The sequence below is a fragment of the Corvus cornix genome, chromosome 13 (genome assembly GCF_000738735.6).
Source record: "Corvus cornix cornix isolate S_Up_H32 chromosome 13, ASM73873v5, whole genome shotgun sequence".
In the NCBI taxonomy this organism is placed as follows: Eukaryota; Metazoa; Chordata; class Aves; order Passeriformes; family Corvidae; genus Corvus; species Corvus cornix.
Window position 1 is genome coordinate 1,149,658 of NC_046343.1, and position 12,563 is coordinate 1,162,220.

Consider the following 12,563-nt stretch of genomic DNA (forward strand, 5'->3'; position numbering starts at 1 on the left):
TGGGAGGATGCTTTTAAGTCTCTATAGAAGCCCTCAAGAAGCAGTCATGCAGATGCCGGGCTGGGAAGTGACCAGGCTTGGAATTCATCTTTTATTTTTTGCCTTTTCGTTTTGTGGGAGTTTAACACTGATTTTTCTCTCCCTGGCTGAGGCCTGCATTGTTTGTGGCAGCTGTGCCTGTGCTGAGGGAGGTGTTGGGGCACACAGAGCCCTCAAGGCCAGTGTCCTGACCACAGGCTGTGTCTCTGAGGCTGAGTTTCCTCTGCTTGGAAAATCCCCTTTCACAAGGGTGTTTTGTGCATGTTTTGAACTCAGAGATGGGGAAGGTGACTCAGAACATCACCTGAAGCACCCTGGGAAGCACCTGGCCGCAGTACCCTGGCGTTTTGCGCCACTGTGACCAGTTTTGTTCCAATATTTGAGTGATCAAATTTCTGTACTGTGGAGTTAAAAATGTCTATGCTGTAGGCTGGAGAATAATTAGACTGAATGCGTGCCTATAATTGATCTTTTTCTGGTTATTATACTAAAGATCTGCCAGGAAACTTGCTTCCTTTCCTGCATCCCTTTCCTTCTCCCATCAAAGCATGCTCACAAACTCCAGAACAAAATCCTTCTGCTGGGACAGCCTCAGCAGATGAACCGAGGCTCGTGGTTGTGGCTCCCTTCTTTGACCAGAGGAGGGTTTTTCCGGGGGCACCAACACAATGTGTGTATTATTCCTGCCAGCTCATGGGTTCTTCAGCCTGGGCTCTGATGGATGGGCAGGTTTGGCAGGGGCTGCCCAGGGAGGTTTGGAGTGCCCATCCCTGGAGGTGTCCAAGGAATTCCTGGACGTGGCACTCAGAGCTCTGGGCTGGGGACAAGGTGGGCATTGGCCACAGCTTGGACTTGATGACCTTGGAGATCTCCAGTTTAAATGATTCAGCGATTTTGATGGCATCCTTTCACCCAGTGTTCCATATACCAAGGAATTATCACTGGATGTTAGAGTAAATCTGCTTTTGCAGTGAGCTTTACAGTAATCATTTCTTACACAGCAGTCTTAGATATCATCTCTCTTCTTGGCCTCTAGTCTGAGGTCAAAAAGAAATCAGAGGATACCTTGGCAATGGGATTGAAACAGCAGCACAGGTGATCTTGGGGTTAATTTACTTAATCTACAGAACCCTATTTCCAACTTAATTTTATCTCTTCCTCTGATCTGTTGGCTCTGTCCACATAATGCTGTTTTGCAATAGCAGTTGCATTTCTGGCAACTTCTGGGCTGGTTTTCCCTCCTTGGGGTGACAGAGCTGCCTCCGCACACCCGCAGTCGCCCCCGCTCGTGGTACAGTGGTGAGGGGGAAAGTCTGGGTTGGAACATATGGATGTGTCTTGTGAGCTTCTTGAGAGGCTGGAGCAAGTCTAAGGAGAGATCCAACATTCTCTATCTTGGGAAATCAGAATAGCGGAGGTTTTCAGAAGAGTGAAGACTGATGATAGGAGCCACCTTCTTTTCCAGCTGCCTCCAGTAAGTGTCAAGTAAAATGCTTATTTTTATTTCCCACAGCAAGGGTGTGAGGGAGCTTGCCTTTAAAAAGTGTGTGAAAACTTTCTTTTCATATTGTAATTCAGGATTGAATTTAAAGGCTGGTTTTGAAAGCAGTAATACTTAGTGGAAACTGGTTTTGAGTGTTTTGAATGGTTGACTTCATTATTAATTTTCCATTTGAATACTTTGAAGCCTATCAAGTCCGTTTCCCATCTCCACAATCACATTGAGATTACTTGGTGGTTTCTCTGATCTTCTCAAGGCCTTGCTTTCTGTAAATGACAGTCCCTGTGATATTTATAAAACTGTTTTTTACTTGGTGGTGTTATTAAAAAATGTCAAGCAGAAAAAGTCAGTCTGGGAGGAACGAATTTGGTTATTTCTGACTTTGCAGCACTCTCGGGTGGCTCTGACTGGGATAAGGAAGAGGCTGGTACTGCAGCAAGAGAGCAGTAACCATGGGTTTATGCCGTGTCTTGGGAGTTTTGGGGGGAAGAAAGTGTATTACTGGCTGCAGTTAAGGCTGTAATGAGTCCTCTGCCAGGCTGCCATGTGCAATCCCTGCAGGGCTGCAGGCATCTGAATACATTACATTCCCATAATACACTGAATGTGGAAAAGACCTGGCCGTACGTGCGAGGCGTGTGCAGGTGAACACAGCCACAGGTGCTCCCTCAGGGCTGCTCCTTAGATCCCTGCAGCCCAGGAACAGTGGGCTCCATCGTGGAGCTGGGATTTATCACCTGGTGTTAGCATTGAGCCGTGGAATTTGTCCCTTCATCAAAGTCCATGAAATATTTCAAGTTTTTCTTACAAAAAAACACTACCAGATCATGGTTTGAGGCTCAGTCTAATAATGAGATTTAGTTGGTAGTTTCCTTCCAAATACTAAAAATAAAACTCTTTTCCTCCAATTAAATTGCTTTCTTGGCCTAAATATTAAAATTAGGGAAAGAGCTCCTCAGATATTGGAGCTTGGGCAATTTGGAAAGCAGCTTTTGAAGTCTTTGAGAAAAAGTCGTGCAGATCACAGAATCCCAGAATCACTGAGGTTAGAAAAGATTTCCCAAACCAGGGAGTCCAAGCTGTGCCTGATCCCCACCCTGCCCAGAGCCCTGAGTGCCACGTCCAGCCCTTCCTTGGGTGCCTCCAGGGTCGGGCACTCCAAACCTCCCTGGGCAGCCCCTTCCAAACCTGCCCATCCATTATCCCAGGGTGAAGAACCCATGAGCTGGCAGGAATATTGTTTTCTTTTTCTTTTCTTTGTGGAGCAGTTAAGGCCCATTTTCTCTCCCTAGCTGAAATCAGAAGTGCTGCTTTGTTCTTTAGCTCTTCTGCACATACATTTCTCAGCCCAGAACAGATTTTCTGAGAAAAGACAGAGTCTCTCAATTGTCAGCCCTTAAGTGAAGCTGAAGGAGAAGTGCCAGATGCTGCAGGATTCGTGATTAAAGTTGCAAGAATAAGCAATCCAGGGAAACACTTAATCATTGTCTCCTTGGAAAGGCCGACCTGCTTATCTCCAGCACCGGCTCCAGCTGAGGTGAGGAGCTGCAGCCCTTTGCCTTGTTCTGGTATTTCCTTATGGATTGATGCAGGGGGAAAAGGGGTTAAGTTGTGATTTTCCCAAGCTTTTTGAAGCACCACAGCTTCCAAAGTACCGAGCAATAGCAGCAATAATGAAGTTGGTGGGTCTGTTCTTGTCATGTTATCAGTTACTGTATTTCTCTCATGGTGCTTCCTGGGTTTTTCTTCCAGAATCAGGTACAGGTTCCACATACAGAATAGGGGTGAAAGGAAGATCTGTATTACAGGTAGGAGAAGCTGTAGATAATGATGACGTGTTCAGCATCACGAATAAGAAAATACAAAACTTAAGACATTCTTTCCTGTCAATTTGATGATAATTTATATTCAGGCGTTGGTTAATCTCATCTAAATTCAGGTGTGCTGAGGACTCAAATTTAAGAGCATAATTATCCATAGTTCAGTTTTCTCCATGAGGCAGTGGGGAGGAGAAACAGGCTTGGATTATTCTTTGCTGTTCAGTGATTCTCTGTATTGCCAGGTAAGGGTTCATTATCATGATACTTCTAAAATTAGTACTTCTTTTGGTTCCTGAAGTGAGATGAAATTAATTTGGGGGGCAAAACTGACCCTAAATATTTTTTTCAGTATATTACTCTTAGGATGTGTTAGTTATTTTTCATTTTCTGTGGTGGTAATTTATTTGTTGATAGTCTCAGTTATACTTTACAGATTGGTCGTTTGAGACACTGAAACATTACGATTGTGTCCATCTTGCATGATCCATATATTGTCTTAACTTTTAACCTGGTTTGTCTCTCAGACAAATCCTTTATTATGTTGCCACGAGTAGATTGGATGGTGGAAACTTGCCCAGGCAAGGTGAAAGGGAAAAGCCCTGTGTGTGGTGGGATGACTCCATAAAAACAGAGGGCTCCTATTCTCCTGGGAAAGCAGTGGGATGACTCCATAAAAACGGAGGGCTCCTCCTCTCCCAGGAAGGGCCAGCGCAGCAGATTCCTGTCTGACACCCCGCTGGGTACCGCTGGCAGCCCTTGCATGCAGCCACAAACCTGTGCCAGGTGAATCCCTTTCCAAACATGGCTTTATCTGCAGGTTTAAGCAGGGCCCTCCCCACACAAAAGAGTTAAGTGTGCAGTCAGAGCTGGGTTTGTTCCTGTTGCAAATGTGTTTGTCAGCGTGACCTTTGTTTGATGTTTCTCAGGCAGAACATGTAAGTGACATAAGAGCAGTGAAGACATTGTCAGACAGATTTTAATGTAGCCTGGAAATACAGCGAGGCTTTGGTCATACGGGTATTTATTGCACCTTAAAAATACTCCTGGGGTAGCTGCACCTTGTGGGGGCTGTTCAGAACCTGGGGGGGAGCGCTGTGCTGGGGGAGCCAGGCTGCTCCCAGCCCTGTGCTTTCGGAGTCCTAGTTGAGTTGATGTGTCTGGACTCTCCCGTGCTGCTTTGCTCTGAACCACTGTTAAAGAGAAGGAAAGATTAACCTCTTTCCTGTGTCCTAAAGATATTTTGTTTTGGTGTTAATTTCTCTAAAGCCCCACGAATCTGAGAGAAGCTTTCCAAGGGTAGAAAAGCTTTTGTCTGAGGGAGCCTCATCCCAGCGTTGGGGTTTGCTGAGCCATTGGATCAGTGTCTCTCAAAGACACAGTAGCAGTTGAAGTTATTGCACTGTTAAAGCAATGCAGAAATGCTTGTTTAAACCAGGATATTGTGTTTTAGATAAAAGCACCTCCATGTGCTTTTCGTTTGAAAACTGAAGGCTTTCTGAATGTCAGCATCTCCAGTTATTTGGAGTTAAAAGCTTGTTCAGCGTGTGTGATTGCAGCTGTATGGGGTCTGCACCCTGGGAGTTTCAGTGCTGCCTTGGTTTGTTTCTCTGGTACTTGCTGCTGAAAAAGCTGATTATAAAGCTGAGACTGAGGTTAAATGAAGTTGTACCCCAGTGAGGTCTTCTCAGTAATGTCTGATTGAAATGGATCTTTTTTTTCTCCTTTGCTTTATGTTAATATTTTTAAAAGGTAGGATTGTTGGATTGACTGATCATCTGATGGGTTGAAGGAACTGCCTGATAAACTGCCATTTTTTTCCCACCCTGTCCTGCATCTAGCTTTGTCAGATTTTTGTCTGATACTCTCTTTTCAGGTTCCCGCAGCTTTGAAACCCTTCCTAGCTGCAGCTCAAAAAGCATTTTTTGGTATTTTTATATTGTTTGATTTCATCAATAATAGGGGAAACTGATGCCATACCTGTTCTCCTGTGTAATTATGCTTATGTAAGGAGATAAGGACTCAATACATAGTCTTAAAAACTGAATTAAACACCTGTTTTCTTCAGGTGCTGAGTAGAGTGAGCTCACCTTCCAACCCCAGCATGCAGTGCGTTCTACCTTTCCCATATTTCAGTAGTAAACATCCAGTAATTTTTCCATAAGGAATACTGCATTCAGCTCTCTTACTGGAACAGTCTTTAGATGACTTCAATATATTATTCTTAGCATGTGTTAGTTACTTTTCATTTTACATCATGCAGCTGTGAATGCAATATATACTCCATTGAGTTAATCTTGAGTAATGACCATAGTTAAAATGTTTGATCTGAGCTGTTGTGACATGTTCTAATTCAGGAAAAGAAAAGTTTCCCAGCAGGAAAGTTTTTAATACTTCTCTGAAAGAATGTTGGGATTCCCACTGCTGGACACTTGAATAAGTTCAGCCCCGAAGACAGGGGAGAAGAGGGATCGTGTGGAGGACTCGGGGTCTGTCTGTCCCTGTCGTGGTGGTTGTGTGAGAGAGTAAACAGCCCATTAATGAAGTTTACAGATGGAGTTTTAATTGGGAGGGGTTCCCAGTGCTGCTCAGGAAGAGAAAATACACAAAGAGGCAGAGATGAACAATGTGGCCAGGAAACAGTGCGAGGTTCAGCAAGGAAGGAATAGAGCTTCCTTCAGCTGACAGGGAGGGGAGAGGACAGAGGGAAGTGGGCAAAATAATACGAGAAACCCAGTAGAGAGAAAGAAGGCAGGAGCTAAAAGTATTATGGGGGGAAAAAAGCAAACCACAAAGAAGCCCAAACCCCCAGGGTGAGAATTGCCTGTAAAGGCTGGGTGTGGGCATCAGGAGGGATGTGGTGAAACATCTTTATAGCCTTGAATATGTGACATGGTTGCCAAGTGGAAATAAAAGCAGGTAATAACCTACTGTATGTGCATGTTATAGCAGAAATTGTATCTGTAATTGCTTAACAGTGTTGACAAAAGTAATTATAGCACTCTACTGGATAATTCAATAAAGTTGACTTAAAAGTGCCATGGAAATTACATACAATATACACATCATACAGGTCTGGGGTGCTACTCCTTGCTTGGCCTTCTGAGAATATGACACAAGTTTCTGTGGCTGATTTTGTGTCAACAAACAAACTTACAATGTGCTTTTCTTCCTGTTCATGCAGGGAAGAGTGGTTTCTTATTTGTTCTTTGTATTCACTGTGTCAGAGGCCAGGTAAAATGAACTGAAACCATGTTCCAAAGGGTGGTAAAAGCGCTTGTAAGAGTTTGGGAAATGCTTTTTAAACAGGTTTGCTCAGTTTTAAGCTCTGTTATATAGACACCCAGATCTGGATATGAAAGATAAAATGCACCAAAAACTAAATGCAAAACAGAAAAGAAAAGCTTTTGGTAGGGTTTGGGGGGAGGCCTCAGCCTCTCCCTCAGGCCCCTAAACCATCACTGTGCTCGTCCGTAAGCAACTCTCTGATTTTTAAGTCACCAGGAATTTTGAGTTTGCTCCTTATCTTTCCTGCAAGAATTCCTGTTCCCTCTGCAAGATGGTAAAAAAGAATCTTTACCCTTTCAAGTGACGTTAGTGCTCATGACTAAATGGGGAACACAATCCACACGAGCTGGCGCCGCACCTCAGCTCGGGCCCGTGGCGCTGACAACAGCTTGCAGTCGTCATTCTTGTGACTAAGATCTCAAAATCATCACAAGTATTTTTGTCTTCCAGCAAGGTACCCAGGATATGATGTTTTTATTGGGTTTTGTTTGTTTTTCATGCTCTTGGAAGCCGTCACAAAAGCCGATTCCATCCTGGCATGTTTATTGTAGCAGAGCCCAGGCTCCCTTCCCACTGCACTTCTCATTAAAGCCAGCTCAGGCTCCTCCTCGGCTCATTTCTTTAGCTGCTGATGGAAATAAGTGGATGTAACAATGAATTTCCCTCTCAGGGGATCAAAACGTACTGAATACATACCTGGAACTGGAGTGGAAACACAGTGAGTTGAGTAAACAGTTTGAAAACAACAGGAATGAACCTTCAGTACGAATTCCTGTTGGTAAATGCAGATTGTCTGTGTAGCGAGTTCATTTCATATCACATCCCTGTGGAAACAAACCAGTACAGTTTATGGGCATCTCTTCTGCCAAATACAAGTGTGTCTTCAGTACTGAAGCAGTAACTTCTGGGGGTTAAATATTTTGGTTTTTAGCTGTAGGTTGAGCATTGGCAGAAGCAAATGACTAGTGTGCCCACTGACCATCTAAAATTTCAGGAATATGTTAGTTACTGTTAGAAATACAGTTCTCATTCACCAGTTTATTTATTTTGGGGGAAAAAGGTTTGCTTCTCCTTCCTACAGATATTGGGAATATAACAGACATGTTTTAAACCATGAGGTAGATTTTGATTTTTTAGCAGGTTCTGCTGAAAGCAAATGTCACTGAAGGAGAGTATTTTTCTTGCTTACGTGCCTTGTTTAAACTCTGTTTGGGCTGCTTTCTTTTTGGTCCACTGGTGTTTTTTGAGCTTCTGGACTCCTGTTCAAAGTTTAAAGAACAATAACCAGTCAAATGTAAAATAATGTCAATTGAACCGACCGATGACTCAACAGTCAACCAAGTCATCCTGGCCCCGCACCAAATGGACCGAGGCCAAAACCTAAAGTTGGCACCAGTCCCCATCCCTCTTCTCCATAGATTTGCACTGAAGCAGAGCCCAGAGTGCAACATGTTGGTTAATATTCCGTAATAAAGTGCTGCACGTGTAAATGCGTGCTTCCCATTGACACAGCCCGTGCTGGGGGAGGACACGTCGTGCAGGGCTGCCTCCAGAAGGACGGGGAAACAGGGAATCAGGGTTTGTGCACTGAGGAATTCAGCAGCCTCAGGTGCTCCAGTGTCAGCTCCCCTCTGAACAGAGCTTCCTGGAAGGACTGGAGAAGGAATGAAGGAACTGCTTCTCTTGCCCTCTCTTCATCTTTCCCTTCTCCTCTTCTTCTTCCTGCTCAGAGTTAAGGTTTTATTTCTACTCTTTTATTTATGTTTGAGTTACATTACTTTTAGTTTCTTTCTTTATATTTCTTCTGATTTTTGTTGTTGCTGTAAAGCAGGAATTAGCTCTGCAGTGCTGCTAAAAGCACGAACTGGTGAATGAATCCCTGTGTCCACATTGATACAACCCCAGGTCCAGATCACTTAGATGTTCCACTGGCAGCAGGAGAGTCTTGATTTTGTTGTGTTTTTTCAGAATAGAAGAAATGAGCTTCCTAATTACAAGTCTAAATTTATTTATAGCTTGATGATGGTTTGACTATGGAAGGACTATACTGTAGCTTTGGGGCTTTTCAGCCTGGAGAAGGGAAGGCTCCAAGGGACCTTGAAACCCCTTCCAGTGCCTAAAGGGGCTCCAAAAGAGCTGGAGAGGGACTTTGGACAAGCAGTGACAGGACAAGGGGAATGTCTTCCCACTGCCAGAGGGCCGGGTTAGCTGGGATATTGAGAGTGGGGAGACCCTGGCACAGGTGCCCAGAGAAGCTGTGGCTGCCCCATCCCTGGCAGTGTCCAAGGCCAGGCTGGACAGGGCTTGGAGTGCTCTGGGATGGTGGAAGGTGTCCCTGCCCTTGGCAGGGGGTCTTCAAGATCCCTTCCAATACAGACCATTGTGGCATTCTATGATTCTACTGCAGTTTAATCTTTTACTGCCTTCCTTTCTGTACCATTAATATTTTTCCATGTATGTTAGAATCAGCTTTCCAGATGTCTCTCTCCTTTCCTAGCAGCATCATTTTGGCAGCCTGCACACCGTCCTGTGATTGACATGAGCACTGGACACAGCTCACGCTGAGGTCATTAATGGAACAAGTCCTGTTTAATATTTTCAGTTCCTCTGGTACAACATTAATGTGTGCTGGAATAAGGGGTCAGATCTGATATATGCTGACTGTGTAGGAAGAGCCAAAATGCTGTGGCTGCTCTGAGCTCATAGATCTCTTGTGATCACCGCAGAATGTCTCAGCACAGTTCTACTGCTGTTGAATTCTGAGTGCTGGCCCATGGAACTGGTGTGTTAAAGGGTCAGTGTTAAGACAATGCATTTTTGGGCGGTATCTTGGCTCGTGGTTAGTTTGCAAGGTTCAGAAAACTAAAAAACTGCCTCCAAGACAGTTAAAGCACCTCTGAGGTTGCTGAGATCTGAAACAGAACCCCAGAATCACTGAGGTTGGAAAAGACTTTTAATGTTATCTAGTCCAAGCTGTGCCCCATCCCCACCTTGTCCCCAGCCCAGAGCACTGAGTGCCACCTCCAGCCCTTCCTTGGGCACCTCCAGGGATGGGCACTCCAAACCTCCCTGCGTAGCCCCTGCCAAGGCCTGAGCACCCTTTCCATGGGGAAATTCCTGCTGCTGTCCACCCTGAGCCTGCCCTGGCCCAGCCTGAGGCCGTTCCCTCTCCTCCTGTCCCTGTTCCCTGCCAGCAGAGCCCGAGCCCCCGGCTGCCCCCTCCTGTCAGGGACTTGTGCAGAGCTACAAGGTCCCCCCTGAGCCTCCTTTCCTCCAGGCTGAGACATTTCTTGGGATGAACTGAAAATAAAAGTAAAAAATCTAATTCTGCTCAGACTTTTGCACTTTATTGTGCAGTGCATTGTTCTTGCAGCTGTCCTGGTCCTGCACCTCCGTCTGTGAGCACCGAGTATGTCCCTGTGCCAGCAGAGTGCGATGTGTCCGTGAGACAGAGTCTGTGAAAGGCAGGTTTGAGATGAACCACAGTCTGTGAATCGTGTAGATCAAATGGCTATTTTGTCATCCAGAAAGGTGTAAACAATTTGTATGGCCCAGGATAATTTGATTCCATGTTTTCATGTAAAGTTTGTATTTAAGTCTAAAGGTACTGGCCTTTGTCTGGCTCTCTTTTTTTGCTGCCTCTTTATTTAAGGAAACAAGGGTGCACAATGAAATTAAAAAAGCAACACAAAGCTTTGGAAAAATACACTTAAATTGATTCATATAGAAATGAATTCTAACTTTGAAGGTAGGACTTTCTGGCTACTTTAATGGAGCACTGTAATAAATACAAAAGTTTAGAACATATAATTTAATTATCATATTCTGACCATAAATGCTTTAGGTCTGTAGTACATTTAAAATCCCAAGAACTCTGGCTGAGGTTGCAGCTGCAACATCAATTACCATTTATCCATTCCAAGAAAGCTTTGCCTGTGCCCTTGAAACCTTTGTGTCCTGGAGAGGCTCCAGCGGGAGCGCGCGACCGCTCCGCTCCGTGCGCGGCTGCTCCGGTGTCGCTCCGAGGGGTGCCAAGATGGGAGCGGGCGCCATTTCACCACAGGACGAGGGCCGGCCTTGGGGCCAGTGCCTCAGGAGCTGCCAGCAGCTCCTCAGTGCTTCCAGAGAGCTCGGAGTCACCTTGGCAGGATGTTCCTCCAAGATTGGGGAAGAGACGTCGTGCAGGCTTGCAGAGGGATGGAAGCGCCGCTGGCCGTGGGGAGCCGGCGCTGTCACACAGTGGGTTTGCTCCGTGTGTCGTGCTGGGAACCTGCACATTCCTGTTCTGTTCCTGTGCTGTTGGTATTTGCCAGCAGTATTTGTTTGACTGTACAAACCCACAAATCCTGCAGCCGGCTTCGGTTGTATGAAGGGATGGTAAAAGGTGTGTTCTGCAGGCGGAGGGCGATTCCAAGGCTTTGCTACTTTGGGTATGTCTCATATTTTAAATTTTTCTCTGAGTTAGAACCCCAGTAGTCCCCTGACAATAGCATTTATGGGGTCAGGAGGAGGGACAGTTCCTGCCCCCCTGACTGCACACCAGAGTTTCTCTGCCATGAGTTTCTGGCTCCGGCAGTGAAGGAAATTTGGCTGTGGCCTTCCGGAGTGACAAGTCCCTCATGGTGGCATTATCTTGGCCGTGTCATAGACATGTTGCACGAAATGAGACCGTTAGTTCAAAATCTGATTTCCTGGCTTATCAGTGGTTTTTTAATACAGTGTTTATCTGGGTGTGTGATAAAGGAAACCGTGTTAATCGTCCTGGTTCTCAGAGCAGCTGGAAACCAGAAATGCTGGGGGCTTTTACTCACAGGCTTTGCTTAAATACTCATAAGTATTTTTCATTTGTTACGGCACCGCTGAGGACATGCTTGTCGTCAAGACCAGCACTCCTACCAAAACCATCCAGGTCTCCATTTTAAACAGAAAATAGGGAAGAGGACTGAAAAATAGGTGGGTCTGTAAGAAAGTTATGTGGAGGGAGGATTTGTGGCTTTGTGAGCAGTCAACACCCAGGACACCTTGGCTTGGGGTCTGTCACCGTGTGGTTTGTGCCTCTGGCAGTCGCTCCGTGCCCCCTCTGTGGCACCCAGCCAGCCCAGGGCTGGCTCTATGTCTGCAGAGTTCAGGCAGCCTGGGAGGAAAACCTGGGTTCTTACCAATTTTCAGTCTGTTCAAAATGAAGTGAAAACGTTTCAAGAGACAGAGGAAACCAGTGGTTCAGGTTCTCAGCAAAATGCCTTTCTGGAATTATTTCCAATTGGCAAACACGCTTCTGTGACAAGTCTAGTGTCAACAGCCTTGGATTAAAATTTGTTCCTGCTTGAATTGAAAACTACTTCCCTGCCTAAGAGGATATAAAAATAATTAATAGTTTCTCTAGTTAATGAAGAAATAATTAAACAATTCAAAAAATGTAGTCAGTCGGTATCCACAGCCTAATGTTTACATTGTTCTCATTGCTGGAAGATAAGGAGGAGGCCCAGATGGCAATGACATTGAAAATGGTTTCTTTACTCTTAGTTCGGTGATACCACTTACACCAGTACGTAACTTGCTTTTAGGAGTACGTTCCCAGTAGTTGGTTCAGTTGTGCTGCAGAGCCAGGATGTGTGGTTGGCCATGTTTTGGTGTCTGGGTGGGTCAGGAGTGAACTCCTGTTCGGAGAGAATGTGATGTAGGCTGACCATCCCTTTCGTGCACCGGTGGTAAAAAGAGGTGCGGGCTGTAGGCTGGAAATGATCAGTAATTTTGGTTTCTGAAAGTGTTCCCCTTGTCATTGTCTCACTAGAGTTGTTTTTCATAGGATCAGAGAATCATGCAATGGTTTGGGTTTGAAGCAACCTTAAAGCCCACCCCTGCCATGGCAGGGACACCTTCCACTATCCCAGGCTGCTCCAAGCCCCAATGTCCAGCCT

General features: G+C 45.3%; 1 protein-coding gene across 3 annotated transcripts in view; it reads left to right on the forward strand.

The window, feature by feature from the left end:
* Positions 1 to 12,563, forward strand: part of NR3C1 (nuclear receptor subfamily 3 group C member 1) — a 59,518-nt gene that overhangs the window by 19,176 nt on the left and 27,779 nt on the right. Inside the window, exon 1 of one of the 3 annotated variants that reach the window (XM_019286042.2) lies at positions 1,372 to 1,513. The exons of the other annotated variants lie outside the window; for them this stretch is intronic. Within the exon in view, the coding sequence (XP_019141587.1) occupies positions 1,479 to 1,513 (35 nt within the window). The 5' untranslated portion in view covers positions 1,372 to 1,478. Of the gene's footprint in view, positions 1 to 1,371; positions 1,514 to 12,563 lie in introns of those variants that run through there. 3 annotated transcript variants of the gene reach the window in all.